This window comes from Polypterus senegalus, chromosome 13 (assembly GCF_016835505.1).
Source record: "Polypterus senegalus isolate Bchr_013 chromosome 13, ASM1683550v1, whole genome shotgun sequence".
Taxonomy (NCBI): Eukaryota; Metazoa; Chordata; class Cladistia; order Polypteriformes; family Polypteridae; genus Polypterus; species Polypterus senegalus.
Window position 1 is genome coordinate 160,839,073 of NC_053166.1, and position 19,963 is coordinate 160,859,035.

General features: G+C 49.6%; 1 protein-coding gene across 1 annotated transcript in view; it reads right to left on the reverse strand.

Annotated features, from left to right (window-relative positions):
• Positions 1 to 13,636: 13,636 nt before the first annotated feature.
• The window catches only part of nomo (nodal modulator), a 132,627-nt gene continuing 126,300 nt past the window's right edge, over positions 13,637 to 19,963 (reverse strand). The window contains exons 47-53 of the mRNA XM_039776400.1: positions 19,183 to 19,324; positions 19,012 to 19,095; positions 18,824 to 18,934; positions 18,584 to 18,685; positions 18,347 to 18,466; positions 14,556 to 14,648; positions 13,637 to 13,803 (exon numbers count right to left, since the gene is read on the reverse strand). Of these exons, the coding sequence (XP_039632334.1) occupies positions 13,672 to 13,803; positions 14,556 to 14,648; positions 18,347 to 18,466; positions 18,584 to 18,685; positions 18,824 to 18,934; positions 19,012 to 19,095; positions 19,183 to 19,324 (784 nt within the window). The 3' untranslated portion in view covers positions 13,637 to 13,671. The remainder of the gene's footprint in view (positions 13,804 to 14,555; positions 14,649 to 18,346; positions 18,467 to 18,583; positions 18,686 to 18,823; positions 18,935 to 19,011; positions 19,096 to 19,182; positions 19,325 to 19,963) is intronic.

Here is a 19,963-nt window from a genome sequence, read left to right on the forward strand (position 1 = left end):
ACCTCAGGTCCACCTGTGCCCACATTCTCAGGCCGCTCCAATTCTTACCCTCATTTCAGAGGTGGTCAGCAGATCAGGCCATTTTGGGCTCCATCTGCACTCAGTATTGGGGTCCCTTGGCTTTTCTGGGGGTCACCATGCCAGGCCACACACTGCCTAGTGGTCCTTCTGTCACCAGGCAGTCAGGCTGTACCACCATGTGGTCCTTCAGCTCTGTGTTGACCTGTACGTTGGTGACGGTCATGTCAGGTCACATCACTTGTGCCAACGCTACATCCCAGTCTGTCGATGGTCAGGCTGTGCCAGCTCTCAGTCCAGGTTCCCTCATTCCTGGCCCATTCTGCCACACTTGAGGGTCCACTACTAGATTTTAGGCCACACTAACCCAGGGGCCAGTCCCTGGTCATTCATCCTGGCCCTTCTCGCCACTTCATGCTGGCACAGGCCTGAGGTGCTAATCCGTTTTCTGTTTTCAGATCCTGAAGGTTGGCACCTCCATTCCAAATCCCCCCACTCCAACCAGAGGCCACAGCTGCCCCCCCAGACGAGTTCCCATCAGTCCACATTAGTGAAGCCCCCGGAGCCGGCCAGCGGCCCCCTTTCTCCTTCGCTCTCATTTCCATCCTCCGGGGAGCGACGGCCTTTCTTAATTCTTAATTAATGGCGCCTGCCAATTAGCTTGAGCGTCATTCCTCCTGCCTCTCCACGCCCGGCTGGACCCCCTGGCCCCCCCGCGCCCCGTCACAGCTCAATATCCAAACCAAAAATGACAGATACACAAATGTGCTGACTGTTCCATTTATTATTTAACGCTTCCAATAAATATTTGCCCAACCTGACACAGTGAGTAATAACTCAGGGCATCCAGCCTGACAAATTATACAGGCCTGGAATTTCAAATCCGAAGGCAGAGACACAAACACATGCGGGGCACACAGGCGGGCACACACACACACACACACACAGACACGGGCACACGTGATCAGGGAGGGGGGGGAGACACACGTCTGCTGAGGGGCACAAAACACACAGCAAGACAAAAGGAGACCCAGAAAGACACGGGGGGGCACTGACAGGGACACACAAAGAGTCACATGGGGACACACACAAGGGGGACACAGACACACAAAGAAGACACAGAAGTAGACAAACTAAGAAAAGGAGACAAAGAGACACAGGGGGACACCAATAGGGACACACAAATGAGGTCTCCAAGGACACTGACAGGGACACACATGCACAGGTACACAAACAAACACAAAATAAGGGACACAGAGGGACAACGACAAGAGGACATACAAATGGGACATAGAAGGAGACAAAACACATAAAAAGAGATAAGGGACACGTAAAGGAGACACTGACATACAAATGGTGACAAAGAAAGACACAGAGGGTCACCGGGTCACAGGAGACACACAAAGGGGACAAAGATGTGGTGACACATAAAGGTCGCATGAGGGCGCCCACAACAGGGAGACACACAACCAAGATGGACACCAATTGGGTCACACACACACACACACACACACACACAGAAGTAGACAAACGAGTAAGGTGACAGAGCCACAAGGACACAGAGAGACACCGACAGGGACACACACAAAATAGGGGACACACAGAGGGTGGCAAGGTCACCTAAAACACAGGGCCACCACTAGGTGGCAGACAGGCCAATCCGGCCAGCTCAGTTTCATCACAGGTATGAACTGGTTTGAACTGGATTTAAGATTTTGGGGGATGTCACTCGTGCCATCACCAGTGTTTTGTGCTGCCCAAATGAGGCCTTGCCTCCCAAATCGAGCCCCAGGCTTCTTTGAGGCCTACTCTCCTAGCTGGCCTTTTCTCCCACCAATAATTAAAACACAAACAGAAGGAAGGTCCGGACTTAAAAGACCACTTTAACAAACTCTTAAGAAACATTCAAAAGGTGAAGAGGAAACCGTAAAAAAACTTCCGGGGTAAAAAAAATAATTAAATAAAGCGCTGTGACAATTTTCAAAAAGCTCAATCCATAAAAACAAAACGAGCACAAGGACGAGGCTCAAAAGACCACCGAGAGCAAACCAAAGACCTCTGGGGGCCAAGAATCGAACATCAGAATGGTCACCGAGCCATGGGACAAGTGGGCGGAGCACTGGCAGACATGTAAATGTTGGCCCCGCCCACATTCCACAAGGTAAACCCTAAATACACAGAAATGCTTCATGATTGGACCAAAGCAACCTGCAAAACCCAAAGACATAACGAAGAACATAAAACACGAAACATGAAAATAACAAATCAAAGGCAAACAAACGTACCTGAGCCGGGACAGAGCACTAGGAAGAAATGCCGTCATTTCATTGGACCTCACACCTGCCACTCAGACTCTGCTCTGGATTAGCAAGCCTCGCTCTGATTGGTCGACTTCTGGCTCCTCCTAATGGGCGTCTGGGTTTGCTTTTGTTGGCTTCTCTTGGCTGCCTGCAGATTTCATCCCAAAACTCGGACCCAGAAGGAAGCGCGTCGCCCTTCGTACGTCTTTAGGGGGTCACGAAATGAAACATTGCGTGTCCCCCAAGTCACATGAGTAGCAGCAGGCATTGCTGTTCTCAACAAAATGGCCACCCAGCCAGGCAGAAACACAAAATGCTGGCAACTGCACAGCAACCTCATAAATCAAGAGGGTGTGTGACATGTGACACTGTCACAAGGCTGGAAATACGAGCAAATGGGTGGGATTCCTCCAACAGGGGAGACTTGTAGCGGGGTCCTTGAGGCCCACCCTCCATTTCTGAGCTTGCAGGAGCAGACATGTCATTGGCAGATCGAGAGCGGGCATGAACAGTGGCAGTCTGTCACGTAAGCCACCTGATGCCCCGTGTGACACAACAGTGGTGGGGGAGAAACTTTTGGTCGTACCCAACATGACTTGAGACGTTTCTTCTCATTCTTAATCAGGTCCGTTTGTCAGACAAGACTTCCAAACACTGGGACCTCCAAAGGAGGAACTGACTGGCCAGGTGGGCTGGCCTGGGGGAATGCAGGTGACATGAGCAGAATGGGGGCCGTGACAACAAGATGGGGCTGCAGGCCACGCGCTCTCCACCATTGTCCATCCAGGCTGACCATTTCTGACGTTCCACTCAAAGCCCACCCAGAGAGCTGCACACTTCGACCGAGAGCCCCCTGTTGGCCAGCCCAAGATGAGTGGCTTGTTTTCCAGGTTGACTTATTATGCCGTCACCACAGATTGGACCTTCATTGATTATTTTGGCCTATCATACCAGGCTCGCTGTTGGTTCTCTTACTCTGGAACAAAATACGGAGCTCTGGAGATCAAGCAGACACCTGGAGATCCTTTAAGAAGACGAAGAATCAGGCAGGAGGAGACGCCTTAGCTGTGAGCCTCACAAAGCAGCTTAATGGACTGAAGGGTCTCCTCTCGTTGGTCAACTTTCTTATGTTGTCTTGGGGTCGATCAGGGGGGTCCCCTGTGGGTTTTTTGTGTGAGTCGTACAGGGGAAATGTGTTGGGGGACACCAGAGATCAGCCCCACACCTCAAAGGCCAGAAATGCCAACCTTTCGTTTTCTTCTTCTTCCGGTTAATAGCAGACTGACATCCTGAATAATAATCCCCTGCTGCCTTCTGCTGGACGGAGGTGTCCACTCCCTGCTGTAGGAAGAGGGTGGGCCTTCAGATGACCCCTGAATGGTGGCCACGCCTCCTGCGGTGCAAGGACACAAAACATGGCAGAAAAAACACAAAACGAAGATAAAGCGTCCAACTAAATGAAAATCCAAAGCCGGGGTTGGGGACGCAAATGAAAACATCAGAGGCTGAAGGCGGCCATCGAGAGGAGGGAAGCACCTGCAGCCCGGGTTGGCTCTTCCTTTGACCATTACTGTTTTATTTCTCCAGTGGTCTTTGTCATTTTTCTTCTTATTGCTTTGTATTTTTGACCACTCCTGGTGACGCTCTGGCGCCCTCTCCTGGTGTTGCCCCTGCTCAGGATAAGCAGGTTTGTAGGATGGACGGACTGGTCCTTGTGTGGGTGGAGCCACAAGAGGCGGGGCCCTCATGACATCACTGTGGAGGGACCGCCACCCCCTTCACATGCAGGCTGAGGAGTTCGGCCCCTCAGGGCGTTGGGACGTCTTTTTAAGGACTCGCTTTGTCTTTGGATTACGCGCTGCTCTCGCGAGTCTCTTTTTTGTTTATTCAATAAATTCTATTATGAAAATGGAGATATGAAATAATAAACTAGAAGGACAGGGCTGCCCTCCAAGCCCCATCTGAAAGTCCCATCACTGTTGCCAGCTCCGCGCGTTTGAGATTCTGACATCTGATGCATGCCACACTGGCATGGCGGCCGAGACACAAAGCGTCAGCTCAGGCACTCGCCTGGCAGGCAGCCCTCCAAACCCACTGGTCACCTCCCCTCATCTCTCCGGCCGGCCGTTCTCTTTGTTTCCTTCCTTCCTGGCCTTCCTCCTCCTCCTCATGAATTATTCAAATTGCACTCGTTTGGCTCATCTAATATTTAGTTCTTCTTTCACACTGTTAATATTTCATCTCGAGCTCAGCCCTCAGGTGCCCGCATCTCCGAGAAGAGCGGCCTGTGAGCGCCAGCCAGCATGACATCGCCCAAGGAGCTGGTGGGGGGCACTGAGGGTCCATGAGTGTGTGTGTGTGTGTGTGTGTTGGTCATACTTGTCCGATTGTAATGCGTGCAGCAGGTGACAAAATGGCACTCACATGAACTCATTAAAGAAGACAGATGTGAAAGGCGCTATATGACAGCTAGACAGATATGAAGGATACTAAATACCAGATCGATACATAAATATATACAGCAGTAGAGCGGCAGGCACAGATGTGAAAGGCACTATATAATAGATAGATAGAAATGAAAGGCACTATATAATAGATAGATAGATATAGATAGATGTGAAAGGCGCTATATGATAGATAGATAGGTAGATAGATAGATAGAAAGATGTGAAAGGCACTATATAACATGTAACTCTTTTAGGGTCCCGCATGCAGCACACAGATCAATTGTCACTTCATGTCTGGCCAACATGCCACACTCCACTGCTCTCCAGGACATTGACAAGTTGTTGTTTTATAAGAGCCATTGCATTGGAAGGCGCTATATAATAGATACCTGCACGGGGTTCTGGATAATAGAAACACAGACAGATTTGAAAGGCGCTATATGGCAGACAGAAAGACAGCAGTAGGACTTGTCGCATCTCCTTTTCGCTTGCTTTCTGTTTTCTTGACCTGAACTGCTTGACTTCAGGACGTTCCTCAGGGTCACACCTCAAACTGCAAGTCCCCGGTCACAGCGGCCATGAGTCTGTCTGGATCCCCAAAGCAGAGTCCAGCTTGCTGCCCCCTAGCGGCCAGGACTCTGATATATTGGGTGTCTTACACAAAATTATTAACTAATAGGCCGGCAGCACATCACGTGACTTCAGGTGGGAGGGGATGTCAAATTTAACAACTGCAGTTGCTGGTCTTGTCACCTGGATGTCCTAAATGACATTCCTGTCCCATTACGATGTCATGTCACATTACACGACGATTTTGATTCTTACAATTTATGTTAATGCTGTCATTTATGTTTATTATTTGTATTTTTTTATCAGCTCTGTTTATGGTTTGGTTGTTACGTCCCTTGTGTTTTGTGGGCGGGGTTACTTGTCAATCTCTGTTGAGAGCCCGCCCCTGCCCTCTAAAGGCTCATGGGAGTTGTGGTCCCTTACCTGCTGTTGGCGAGTTCTCATCTTTATGGATTCTCGACTTTTGATAAACATTTTGGGTTTGTCTTTTTTGTTCTTTTGAGCCCTTGCTGTATTTTTCTGTCTAGTTTTATTTATGCGTATAGAGTCTTCATTTGCCTTTGTTGCAATCAAACCAGAGGTTCACGGTGATCCTCCTCCTTGGGATATTTCTTGTTGTTTTTTTTCCCCAACTCCCCATTTCCTGGGCCTGCGCCAGCTGAAGCCAGCAGTTGGCATTTGGAGACTGGCTGGACTGAGTGAGCCTCTGCTGGGCAGAGCTTTTGTAGATTGTGCCCTGCTTTTGGGCTAACACTTGGCACATACTCCATTTCTACAAATTCTGTGCCACTTAAGAGACCGGCTAACCACTTCAACTGGCACACGAGGAGAGTGGTCACTTCAGTTCGAGCCTGCCACTCCTGCCAGTAAAACATACCTAATGCAAGCTGGGCGACATTGTGCCCCCCAACTATGATGGTGGTCTGTTTGTGGCCACGCCGAGTCACCTAAACAAACTTCTCAACAGAGAACACTGCACAGAAGTAGAGGGGAGAAGAAAAGGAAGATGCCCACCATATTTAGGATCTCACTGAGGCTGCCCACCTTAGGACCATTCTGGGGTCTTTTCTCGGCAATGTGCCACAATGGCCCACTGCAGCCACCAATTTAGGCTGAAGCTTCAAGAGTTTAACTTCCAAAGAAGACACCAAACTTCAGGCAGCCGCAGACCACCCACAACTGGCAAAGGCACACCATGTGTAGCCCCCTTGCACTGTAACCTGCTGTGCCCAGTGCAGCACACATCCACCTGAGCCCCCCGTGAAGTTCTTGATGTCCAGACACACAGAGTGACGCTCAGTAAACACAAATCAGAGAGATAAGCCCCCCAAGTGGGACGCCCCGCGACCTCTTCTAACTTTTTTACATCCTTTGTCTCAAGGAGATCATCTGCCAACGTCCAGACGTGTCTGACTGGCACACAAGTGGACTGAAGCCTGAAGGATGTGGGGCAGCAGAGGTCTCATCCAAAAGTGACCGACTGGCACATGAGTGGGGGGACATACGATGATGAGGGGCGTCTCCACAGACCACACTGAATTTGAGGGGCTCCACAGCCTGGTGGCTCAGCTCAAGTCACGTCTTCTCAGGGGCATCAGGACCCCCGCCGGGAGGCATTGTGTGGAATATCCTCTCCCGTGGACGTCCAGTTTGTGCCAGTCTGCGGGGCAATACCAGGGCATCTGCATTGGTATGGGGTGGTGCCATTAAAGCTGTGGAGTTCTGGCACAGCTCATGTTTCTTGATGCCTACTGATGCCCACTACAGAGTATCATGGATGCTGCCCCACTACTGTGAATGCCACATGAAGGTCCTTGAACGGTTAAAGAAGTGGGCAGCACAGAGTAAGGGCACCATTCTAGAACAGAGCTATTCTAGAGTTCACTGCCAAGGCGTCCCACCGTAAAGGTGTTAGTTCTAGAACAGTGCCCCCACCTCTTGTGCTACTGGTCTAGAGTACCAGGCTACAGTCACTGAGGGTGGCTCATAAAGGGCAAGCGACACGAGGAGTAGAGCTTTCCCAAGGGTGTTCCACCATTCTAGAGTCAGCCCACAGTAAAGATCTTCTTCTAGACCACCACCCCTTACTCACAGCTCATGAGAGTTTTTGCAGTTCTAGAACGGTAGTGTTCCCTGCTCAGCCCCTCGGTCACAGGAGGTCATAACTCGATGCCACAGAGTGAGGGCATCTCTCCAGAATCCAACAGTTCTAGAATACCATTGACTGCAACTCCTAAAGCACGAGAGAGTCAGGGTGTGTGGTGTTATGGGTCCACAGCTCGTGGAGAAAAGGCCATTGATTTTAAATAAATAATCACCCCACCCGAGGCGGCTTCGTGAGGGGGGGCGATGTTGTAGCGAGCCGCGGGGCAGTCGTCGATGTGGGCGTTTCTCACCGTGTGCACAGGTGAGGAACTGCCCACATTCGTGATTGCTCCCGTGGCTAATGCTGCAGCTGTGATGGCCCCTCACGTTTTTAAAAGAAGCGCGAGTCGGTTTTAGGAAAGAGAGAGAATCGATTGGAGAGAAAGAAACGATCGGAGAAAGGAAAGGAGAGGACGGAGGTTACCGGGAGCAGGAGAGGAAGCAGGTCGGTGAGAGGGAGAGCCGCGAAGAGCGAGCGGACGTGCGAGCGAATGAGCGCTCGTGGACAGCTGCATGGAAGCTGGGTGTTAGGCCGACACCCACGTGTTTGTGTTGATGTCGCTCCCGCTGAGCGAGCAGGTAGCGGGAGTGACCAAGGTGAAAGCGACGAGCCGCAGAAGGCCGCAGAAAGGCAGCGGAAGTCGGGAGGCTTGGAGTGGCAGTCCTTGGTGTGAGCGTCCTGGAGACCAAGGAGTCCAAGTCTCGAGGCTGGGATGAGAGCCAAACCGAAGCCAGGGATCGGGAGGTCTCCAGTCTTGCGTGTGTTTGAGGAGGGCAGCTGCAGAGAGCGTCTTGCCTGCTGCTTGGCCCATACGGGATAAGCAGGTGAGACGCATACAGAAAAGCACCGGATTTGTTTTTTTGTTTTAAAGACTGCTTCCAGGAGAAGATTTTAACCTTCGTTTTTAAAGGATTGTTGTGTTTATTTATTGGTTTTACCCCACGTTCTTTTTATGGATTATTTATTTATTTAATGAATTTGAAGAACTGCACTATTTATGAACTTTGTTTTTGTTGACTGTTTTAAATAAAAGCACTTTTGCACTTTCTACCTTCCCCTTGCTCAGTAATTTGCCTCCATTGACTAGCTCATTCGGCAACATTATCGACGGTGTTGGGTTCAAGTGCTTCCAACATCAAAGGGAGTGTGGAGCCAGAACCCACATCGTCACAGGGTGCCGTTCTAGAGCAGCACTGCCCCCGTGTGGTTCTGCCGTTCTAGAATGGGTCTCCCCAGCCAGCTGTGCTTCACAGCTCCAGAGTCGCAGTCAGATGTCTCCTCGGACCACCGGCCCCTTCATCAGCTCTCCTTTGATCGCCTCTGTCTGCGGTGGTCCTGCACCCTGGCAGGTGGCAGAGGCTCCAGTTGCTCGAGTTTCTTCTTTTCCGATGATGTCCATGAATATTTGATGAGCGCCGGAGCTTCACGTCCGCCTCGACTTCTCCCATCGCAGCTCCTCGGCCCCCTTCTTGTAAATTTGAGCTCGTCTGTGTGACAGACGGCCAGCTGGCGTGAGGAGTGAGCGTCACTCCAGACCACCAGGCTCTGCTGCACCTCCGGCGCCCACTTCTCAAATTCAGGGGAAAGTGGGACTGGAGGGGTGTGTGTGTGTCGGAGAGGGGGGGATCCACCCGACCGTCTCCCATTGTGGACCACAAACACTTTGACACCCCAGTGCTCCCCTACAGCCAGCCAGCCAGCCGGTAGGCACAGCCTAAGGTGTCCCGCTTCAAGTCTTGGCCCAGTCGCTGCTTGTATGGACTCTGCATGTTCTCCTTGAGGACTTCCATCAGAATCTCAAAGGCACACACAACAGGAAAAGCTGTCAACTTTAAAACGAGCTGGCAGCGCTGGGCACAGTGGTGTTCTGCCTCCCCAATGGCCTAAGCTGCATGCCAGGTGGGCACAAGAGGCACAACCTAACAGACGGACAGATCTGGCTCCACAGCCTGGCGGCTCACCTGAACTCACGTCTTCTCAGGGGCATCAGGATCCCCGTCGGGAGGCATTGTGTGGAATTTCTATTCTCGCAGACGTCCAGTTTGTGCCAATCGACGGGGCTTTGGGTGGGCATGCTGAGGTGCCATTAAAGCTGTGTAGTTCAGGCACAGCACAAGGAACAAGATTTAGTGTGGGGGGGAGGCTGGCACTTAAGTGGGTCTTGATACCTACTGATTATGCCCTCCCCTCCAGGAGTACTAACAGATAGACAGACAGATATGAAAGGCACTATATAACAGAAAGATAAAAAAGACCCAACAGCAGACAGACAAGTCACAATATGTAAGGCACCACGTGACTGATAAACACAAAAAACACAACAGGACACCCTGGACAGAGGGATGTGAAAGGCGCTATATAATAGACAGAAGATGAAAGGACCGCCGCAGTGTCTAACACAGCAATGCAGGCTGAAGATGAAGGGTCTGGAGCACCCCCACTAGGCTCTAACTGAGCCCCGCCCCCCTTACCCCAGGACACACAGCGGTCAATCTGAGGTCAGTGATCTACTGGACTCCCCATGTCTGATTAAGGGTTGCTGTCAATCACAAAAGGTCACGCGTCAATGTGGACCCCTACCCCCCCACGAGGCTGGTAAAGCCCATTATGACAGGACAGCCCAGCTCAGAGGACCCCCAGGTAGGTCGCTGACTTGGCACAACTGACGTGCGCCACCACTCCCTGTCGCCGATGCCACTTTGCTGCTTTCTCCTGATGTGCAAAACCCAAATTAAAAACCTATGAGAAGGCGACATCATCAATGGACAAGTGCGGCCAGGGGGCGGGAGTCCAGCGCGGAGACGAAAGGCGACATCGAGAGGAGGGGACACGATGGGCTACCTCAGAGGTGGCCAGTCTGGATTGTCCACCCACAGCTTGGTGACAACAACAGCATAAGACCACCTGAAACCCCAACATGCCCACTCATCAGTACTAGTCTGTTAAAAAGACCCCCCAACTCAGCCGGCCTTCTGCTGTCTCCCTGAACTAAGAAGTGTGCGTGTGTGTGAGGGTTGGGAAAAATAAACGGGGACTTGCATTCATCAGGTGTCCTACATCAGGTAGGTGGGCTCACCTGGCTGCATTTCATCAGAAGCTAACGCCTTTACGACGCCCATTTGCCTTCTAATTGGCACTCAAAAGATAAACATCAGCAGTGCCTGTGTGTGTTTGTGTGTTCCTGTCATTTTGCACTAGAGTTCCAGAAAAGAAAAAAAAAAAGGGCTTTCAAAAGCAGGGGGCTGCAGACCACCATCATCTACACAGCAGGAGGCTACCAGCGCCTTCACCGTCACCAAGCGCATGCGCGGGTCGGTCTGTCTGTCTGACCCTCCACAGAAGTGGCCACGTTGTATCGGCCCTTCACAGAGCCTTGGGTGGTCCTACGCAGGACATCCTTCAAACGGCTGACGGCGGCGAAGACAGAGCGGTGGTCGTGCGCGGCTGGGCTGTCAGCTCGAGTTCACGCGTCTGACGGAGGACGAAGCACAACACTGCCGCCCAGTGGTGAAGAGGGAGGATTGAGACAGCGGCCGACAGAAAGAGAAAGAGAAAGAAAACGAGAAAGCGCGAGCGCCAACAATCAAAACGGCACAGCAATGCAATCGGAGGAGACGGAGAGGAAAAGGACAAAGCCATTCCAAGTCCTGGGGCCAAAACAGCCACAGGAGAACAAGGAACGGGGGGCTGAGGGGGCCGACGTGCGGTGAATATAAGAGACATTTGGGATGCGCAATTGGAGCAGCTGCTGGAGCAGCTGCACTGTCACAGAGGCACAGAGGGTCTGCGGCGCATGACAAATGACTTTTACATTTCATAGGCTGACGTATATTTACACTGGAAGGGTGTGAAAGGCACTATATGACAAAGAGACAGACTATAGTCGTCACTGGACTGTCCCGGGCACAGAAACCCGTGAAATGGTCACTTGTATGTGCAACCAGGATAAACCGACGTGAAAGGCACCACTGCAGTTGATGGTAAGTAATGGATAAGACAGAGAGAGGTCAGTCGCAGTGGGGCTGTCACTGTCACCGAGTCCGACCACGCACGTCTGCCCAAAATGCAACATGTCGCCACTCTGGTGCACATCTCATAAGACCGGGAGATGTGAAAGGCACTATATAATAGAGATAAATATATGAAATGCGCTATATAATATACTGATATAAATGTGAAAAGCGGGATATAATACATAGATGTTAAAGGCACTATATAATTGAAATAAAACGCACTATATAAAACAGACAGATATGAAAGGTGCTATATGATAAATATATGGAAGGCAATATATAATATATGTGAAAGGTGCTATATAGGGTGGTCCAGATCAAATTATGCAACTTTTAATGCAATGCAGGAAAACAATACAAGACGAAAGAATCGCTGTTCGACTGACAACCGTCTCCCCGCCAATTTGGAATGCAGGGCAGGGGCTGCCATCTATCGGCAACAAAAAGAATTTTTTGTGAATTCTACGTAATAAACTTAATAAGTTACAGCGTAATGAAAATTGCATAATTATATCTGGACCACCCTGTACAATACATAGAGAGACAGATATTAAAGGCACTATATAATAGAGAAGTGAAAGGCACTATACAAAACAAATATGAAAGGTGCTATATAATAGATGTAGATGTGAAAAGCAATATATAATATAGATGTGAAAGGCACTATATAAAACAGACAGATATGACCGGTGCAATATAATAGATGTGAAAGGTGCAAAATAATAGATAAATGTGAAAGGTGCTATATAATACATAGAGATAGATGTTAAAGGCACTATATAATAGAATAACTGAAAGATAAGTAAATATGAAAAGTGTTACTAAATAAAAGGCCGACAGCAGGATGGGCCGTGTCAAGTGGAATTCGCACTTGTTGGTCCAACACACACCTCGCGGCCCCCCACAACATCAACTCACCCGAGGAGCCCTCTAACTGACAAAGGCTCCAGTGTGACCCCAGGCGAGGTCCTCACACATGTCACCGACACGCCGCTCTCCATGTGCCCACCCCGTGTCTCCCGCTTTTCCACGCATGTCCATCAGGGACGCAGGCACAGGGAGGGCATAAAGGCCCTTCATTAACACCCGTTTCCCTTTTCTTCATTTGCTGTAATTTGGCCCACCTTAATGATGCCCACCATTTCTTACAAGAGACACTTTTTTTTTGCTCCTTTTTGGTCGGTCCTCTCAAGGCAGTTTACAGTCCTAAGATGAGCCGTCAAGGCGCTATAAACGTCCCCGTCGTGACCAAATCCTCACTCCAGTTCATAAGCAGCCGCCGGACATTCACACTGGACCACCCGAGACGCCTGGCTAGTCAAGTTAAGGAGACAAAGAAGCACAAAAGGCTCGATTTGTGACTCACTTTAATAACTCAAAGGTTTAACGTTCACATTTTTTAGTCCCCTCCTTCTCTTTATTTCTAACAAAAGGATTTAAATGACGAGACACAAATCACTGAAGATGCCACGTTGAAAAGTAAAGACGCTTGGCATGGAAGGAAGGAGTGAAGGGAGCACAGAAGGCAGGGTTGATGTGAGGTAGGCATGTGTGTGGGGGCAAGGGGATGGCATACAGACAAGTGGCAAAGAGCTCCCAGTGGGTAGCAAAGGTGGAAGTGGAGCGGGCAGACAGGAAAGAAGAAGGGTGAAAAGCAAAAGAAGGAGAGGCGGACGCCAAGCCACAGGGGCATCTTCAAGAACAAAGGAGCAGAAAAGACCCCGACGTTCTTCTTTAACCTGACAGCACGTGGAGGGGCAAGCTGTGCAGTCAAAAATAAAAAATAAAATTATATATTACCCAGGAGCCCACCATGGGGCCAAGAGCTCCATAAAATGTTACCTGGAAAGCTCAGCTTCATTAGTGCATGTAAACGGTTCCCAGGAATGCCAGTGGCCACTAAACGGTGCCCAATTTGTCATCAAGCACTGGCACATTTAGTGTCCCACCAACAGTCCTCAAAAAAAGAAAAAAACGGTTCTCATCGAGAACAAAGAGAACACACGCGGCTGAAGAGACAGACGACACCCACAAAATATCACCGGCCTCAGGTGGAGTGGCACAGCCCTGGCGCAGCCCCCTGGACGCTCCATGTCTTCATTTAACCAACCCTGACCCGGAGTTATGACTAATGAACCCCAATCCCCCATCAATTACTCCACACAAGTCCCGTCCCGTCACGTCCGCCTGGCTTTCTGCCTCTTGGCTTGCCGCTTGGCATCCTCCTGGTTGGCATTGTCTCCCATGGTCTGCCCCAGACCTCGCATGCTTTGGGCCCAGCTGGCCAAATGCGTTAAGAAGGGGATGACCTGCAAGCAACCAAGACAGAGTGCTGAAGAAATCGGGTGGGCATCAGAGCAGAAATAAAAAAACACACCCAACGAGAAAAAGGCCAGTCAGCCCCCCTAAACCCCATCACCGAGACCCCCATCAAAATAACATCGACCTGTCACACGGTGTATAGATGGCATGACAATAAAGCCACTTGACTTGAGTCGACATTTGAGGGTCCCCAAGTTCTCATCTGTTCACTTAGTAGCAAATGTGAAAAACATCTGACGAGCCCCCCACACCCCAAAGGCCACTTTTTAATATCTGACAGTGAGAGTGCTGTGAAAAAGTATTTGCCCCCCAAGCTGATATCCTCTCCTAGTGAATGTTGGTCGGCACCGCTAGATAAAGGGAGCCAAACGGCGGAACAGAGTTAAGTAATAAAACTATCTGACACTTGACTCGCTTGTGTGAAAAAGTAAGTGCCCCCTTAGTCACTCAAACAACTAACACTAAAGGACTGTATAAGAAAGGGCAGAGCGGGCTCTTTTTCTCTTAGGGTATCACATTCCTCCATTGTGCGAAGTGACATCCTTCACATCTTTGCAAGGGCTTTTGTGCCGAGGTGGGCTGCTAACATCACTTCAACAGAAGACCCCCCAAATCAACAAGCTACCATCATTTGCACTTCTGCTTGTAGTAAGGGTGCCCCATGTAAATGACTGAGCCATGCTGAAGGGTGGACCCCAAATGAGCTCTGTTCCAGTAAGAGGCGTCTCGTTGCGCTTACCTTCTCGTGATTGTAGGCCGCCAGCAGCAGTAACAGCGTGAGAGGCAGAGCGATGTACGAGCCTTGGGCCACATCCTGGTCAGGGAGTTTACGCTGAGAAGCAAACAAAAGAGGGAAATGAAAAAACACGGTAAGAACGAGTGAACGTCAAGAAAAGACCACCCACCTACTGCGTTCAATAAAAGCCAGCTTGTGAGATGTATATGAACAATAGAGAGCCGTCCACGCCTTCAGTATGACAACGCCTGGGAGACAAAGAGCTTGGGAGCGTCACTTGTTGTACTTGTAAGGCTGCTGCAAAAGCAAACGTCAGAGAGATGCCGCTACCAGGGTGGGCTCCGGACCCCCGTGACAGTAGCTCGGAGTATGTCGCGTAGTAACAGCTCCCTCTCTGCAACATTTCAAGGACACCACAGTGTATCTGGATAGCAAATATGAGCGACAGACAAAAAGCAGGAGTCGAGCCCACCGTGTACACAAGTGTGAGGTGGGCTGTGGGCTCAGGGCGGATGTTAAACTTTGGGGTTTAGTTTGAGTGGCACCCACAAACTTTACACTGAACGTACCCAGCTGACTGCACCCGTGGCCCTCTGCAAACTGGCATTCGATTAGTCATTTTTATTTATTAGCATGTAGAAAAGTCTCAATTGGTGCCCACAGCCTGCTGGCATCAGTCAGGGCACTGCGGCTTCGTCCCGTAATGCAGAAATGTCGCTGGCCGACTGCGAGGAGACAATCAAACCAAACTCGAATTCACCCAATATGGAGGACGCTGACTAAAATTAAACGGAGGGACGGAAAACATCAGGAGAGACCTGCGATGCGACTTCAGCAGCTACAGACAGATGCGTTGGCATCTCAGTTTTTGGCGTACGCGGCCATTTCTGATTTCTTTTTCACGTGTCCCTTTAATTTGTGCCTATTTGCTGTTGACTGTGTTTTAAGTTTCGATGCCTCTGTGATGTTGCATATGCTGTGGGTGGTCCCCCAAGGAGGCGGGGCCACCTGTCAATTACCACCAGGAACTGCCCTCTGCCTATAAATGCGGCGAGTCCCCCCCAGAGTTCCCGGTGGTTCATTTTGAATGCTCTTGGGAGTTTTCTTTGTGTCATTTTGGGGTATTTTTGAACCCGTGCTCTGTTTTTGGATGCTGCATTGGGATTTTGTTTGCATGAGATTGATTACCATTGCTGACATCTCCTTCATGCCTTTGTGCTCTTCAGAGCGCCATAGTGTAACACAGCAAACTGCAAAAATAAACTTTGTATTTTACAAAAGGCCTCATTTATAAATAGCTGGCATGCGCACAAAGACAGAGGCTCAAAAAGCAACTATGAAAGAAAGGCTGACGTTAATTTACGGTAACTCTCACCCACGCGTACGAGAAACTGGGAAATAACGACACCCTCGTCCAAGGAGGGAAATGCCACCAAACCAGCTAAATGACGACTCGCACATATCCCTGAGCCATTGGCATAGCTTGTGTTGATGTGACAAATACGCCCCACCTCAAAAGTGATGACTACTGTACTTTACATCATTTTAAGAGGGCTGAAGAGCTTTTTGGGTTTTTTGTTACTTTATATTGGCTACCAGTTGTCACTTCTCAGGGAACTGGCTGATAGGTCAGGAATACCTCAGGAAAACTTCACTCCCGTCATACGTCTGCTGTGCTGGAAGCCATTAGAACAACTGAGCCAAGAGCAGGCTATTCAGCCCAACAAAGCTCACCAGTCCTCTCCACTTATTTCTTCCAAGAAAACATCAAGTCGAGTTTTGAAGGTCCCTAACGTCTTACTGTCCACCACACTACTTGGTTGCTTATTCCAAGTGTCTATCGTTCTTTGTGTAAAAAAAAATTTCCTAATGTTTGTACGAAATTCACCCTTCACAAATTTCCAACTGTGTCCCCGTGTTCTTGATGACCACATTTTAAAGTCACCGTCTCGATCCACTGTACTAATTTCCTTCATAGTTTTTCACACTTCAATCAGGTCTCCTCTTAATCTTCTTTTGCTTAAACTCTAAAGGCTCAGCTCTTTGAATCTTTCCTCAAAACTCACCCCCTGTAGTTGCTCCTCTCTGGACATTCTCTTGTGCTGTTATGTCCTTTTTGTAGCCTGGAGACCCAAACTGCACCCAGGACTCCAGATGAGGCCTCACCAGTGTGTTATAAAGCTTGAGCAGAACCTCCTGTGACTTGTACTCCACACGTCAAGGCGCTATATAACCTGACATTCTGTTAGCTGCTGAACGCTGTCTGTCTGTTGATAGTGTTGAGTCCACTATGCCTCCCAAGTCCTTCTCATAAGGCGTTCTTTCGATTTTCAGACCTCCCATTGTGTATTCACATCTAAACATAACACAAGCGTTGGGCTCAGCTCTTTAATTCTTTCATTATAACTCATCCCCTGTAGTCGCTCTTCTCTGGAGCTTCTCTTGTGCTGTTATGTCCTTTTTGTAGCCTGGAGACCAAATGTGCCCCCAGGACTCCAGATGAGGCCTCACCAATGTGTTATAAAGGTGGAGCAGAACCTCCTGTGACTTGTACTCCACATATCAAGGCGCTATATAACCTGACATTCTGTTAGTCTATAGCTTAGAGTCCACTAAGACTCCTAAGTCCTTCACATAAGGTGGACTCTTGATTTTCAGACCCCCCCCGCCCATTGTGTATTCAAACCTCACATTTTGACTTCCTATGTGTAATTCTTTACATTTACTGATATTAAATTTCATCGTCCACAAATCTGCCCAAGCCTGTCTGCTATCCAAGTCCCTCTGTGATGATTTAACGGATTCCAAATTATCTGCTAATCCACCCATCTTGTTATCATCTGCAAACTTAACCAGCTTGTTCCTTATATTCTTTTCTAAATCATTTATAGATATTAAAAGCAGCAGCGGCCCCCAGCACTGACCCTAACTGGCGAGGCACTACATTCAGTTTCTGTCTGGTGTGGGTGCAAAAACATACAAAAATCAACTTGACTTTGGCAACATAAAAAGTCAGTTTGCAGCCGTGTCCAGCTGCCTAATGTCTCCGGAGTGACGGCACTCCTATTGCAATAAGGGCGTCTAGCGAGAACGAAGCTGCTTTTGTTGGCCGTGATAGGTGACATTCCATTAAGGCACAAGTCATCAGAGAGGTGACTGGCAAACATCCTGTCTCAGTGTCCTCGGTCACCAGTGATTCATTCACTTTGAGGCAGAGCAGTTTTGGCAGATGTGACTGTGCTGTGCGTGGTGACTGGCTTAACCCTCAGTGTGTCATGATGGCCAGGTGACAGGTCCTTTCCCGGACCCCCTCCCCCACCACACCCCCAAGTGCAAAGGAGAGGCGCTACAATGCTGTACACGGTCCTGTGCTCTCAGATGTGCAACACAAGCAGGCCCTCTTGAATGCCGGGGGGGCGGGTCTTGATGAGTCAGGTGGGACAGGCAGCTCTACCAGCCAATGAAGTGCTGCAGCATCATTACTGCATATGTATGAGGCTGATTAGCATGTTCCATATGTGGCTGTTTCAGGATGACATTCGAGGGGCGTTCACGTGCACACATTTACAAGGGGACTGTGATTTTTAAGTGCAGACACTCAAAGGTTTATACATAGTGCCCTGCTGTTGGCCGGAGTGTTACAGTAAATACCCCCCAACCCGCAGAGTGGGCAATTTTTGATATGTTTTTTTTGTGACTGTCGTGCTTTTGGACTCGTAACAAAAAGTCTCTGCCACAAAAGTAAAACGTCCCAGCAACTAGAAAGAGGGTAACAGGGATGAGCGGCAACTTACCGTGGGGTTAAAGGACAGAGTGACGTGTTTGTGGTACCCCGAGGCACTAAAGGAGACCTGCGGCAGAGAGAAGTCGTACTGTGAACGTGGCAGGGTGGTGTCCAGCATCATGACGTAGTTCTGAGGGGAATAAACAGACAGAGAGAGAAAGAGAGATGGAGAGAAACTCCTGACAAAGAATGAAATAAAAAAAAGTACAAAGCCGCAAATGTGGAGCGCTCATCCGCCGACACTCACCTCTCCATCACGAAGCAAAGGGGGAAAGTGGAAAAACAGGGACTGGCCCAGGGAGACCTTCTGAACAGGGTTATCCAGATTATCGCTTTTATAAAGCTTCACCTGTTGAGAACAAAAAGGAAATGTCTGCATGCCTAGTGATGACAAAGTCAGTCAGTTTGGAATTCAAAAGTGATCCCCCCTCCCTACAATGAGACCCCTCACAAGCCCGTTCCCTCCAGACAGGCTGGCCACTTTTACCCAAAGCATGGAAAGGAACTCCGGAGAGCTGATGACATTTCCGCTAAGGTCAAACTGGTTGATCTGCCTGAAGGCGATGATGTTGACCCCCTCGATGTCGTTGCCCCCCACCTGCAGAGAGAGCACAAAAAATAAACCTCTTGAAGGACCCCTCATGCCAGTCCGGCGTGACGTCCGAAGCCACCTACCTCAATGGCGCGGTGCGGTGGGAGGGCTCTTTCGATGTGCTCGTTACCCTCTGCTTTCAACTGGATGACGTATTTGCACCCGGGCTGGGAACAGATGAGACACAAAAACAAAATTCCAATTTCGGCTTTCAAGCATCCAAGCAAGACTGGCGGACGTTTGGCTCCACTCACCAGCAGACCACGCAGGCGGAATCGGCCCTCCTCGTCGGTGATGGTGTCCTCCACGTACAGGCTGCAGTCCCCCTGGCCGACTGCCTCCACCGACACGCCCTTTTCTGGATCGCCGCTCAAAGAGGAGATGGCGCCGTAACAGCTGGAGGTCAAACAGTAAGAAGGAGGTAAAGTACGGGCTGTGAAGGCCGTCGACGAAAACGCAAGTCAAGTGAAGTCCATAGGGGTCGAGTGTTTAAAAATAATAAAAAAAAAAACCCGATTGCTCGCCCTCGAAGAGCTTCAGGAGATTAGCGAGCGCAGATAGAAACCCGTGACGCACGTTTTTTGAAGAATCAGTGCACAAGGTGGGAAATTCCTAAGGACTGGGGGGCTCCAAATGTTACAACATTCTATAAAAAGAGAGATGAGACGATGCAAGCGACTGCAGGGCCAAGTCATGAGTAGGATCACCACTGACACTCGCCTTCACCGTCCTCTCCTCAACCCTCCACATGGAGTAAGTGACCAAGCAGAGTGGCAGACATTTGGACTTTAGGGGCCTTCAAGACTCGATATGTGGAAGAAATCAGGTGAGCAGGATTGGCAAGCTTGTTGGACTTCTTGTCCAGATGTTATCTTCTTATATCATGCGCCACCGTGGATGTCTGCTGGTCTCTCCAGGATTTGAAATCACCTGTAGCTCGCAAACGGTATGACCTGAAATTTGGTCCACATACAGTCATATGAAAAAGTTTGGGAACCCCTCTTAATTCTTTGGATTTTTGTTTCTCATTGGCTG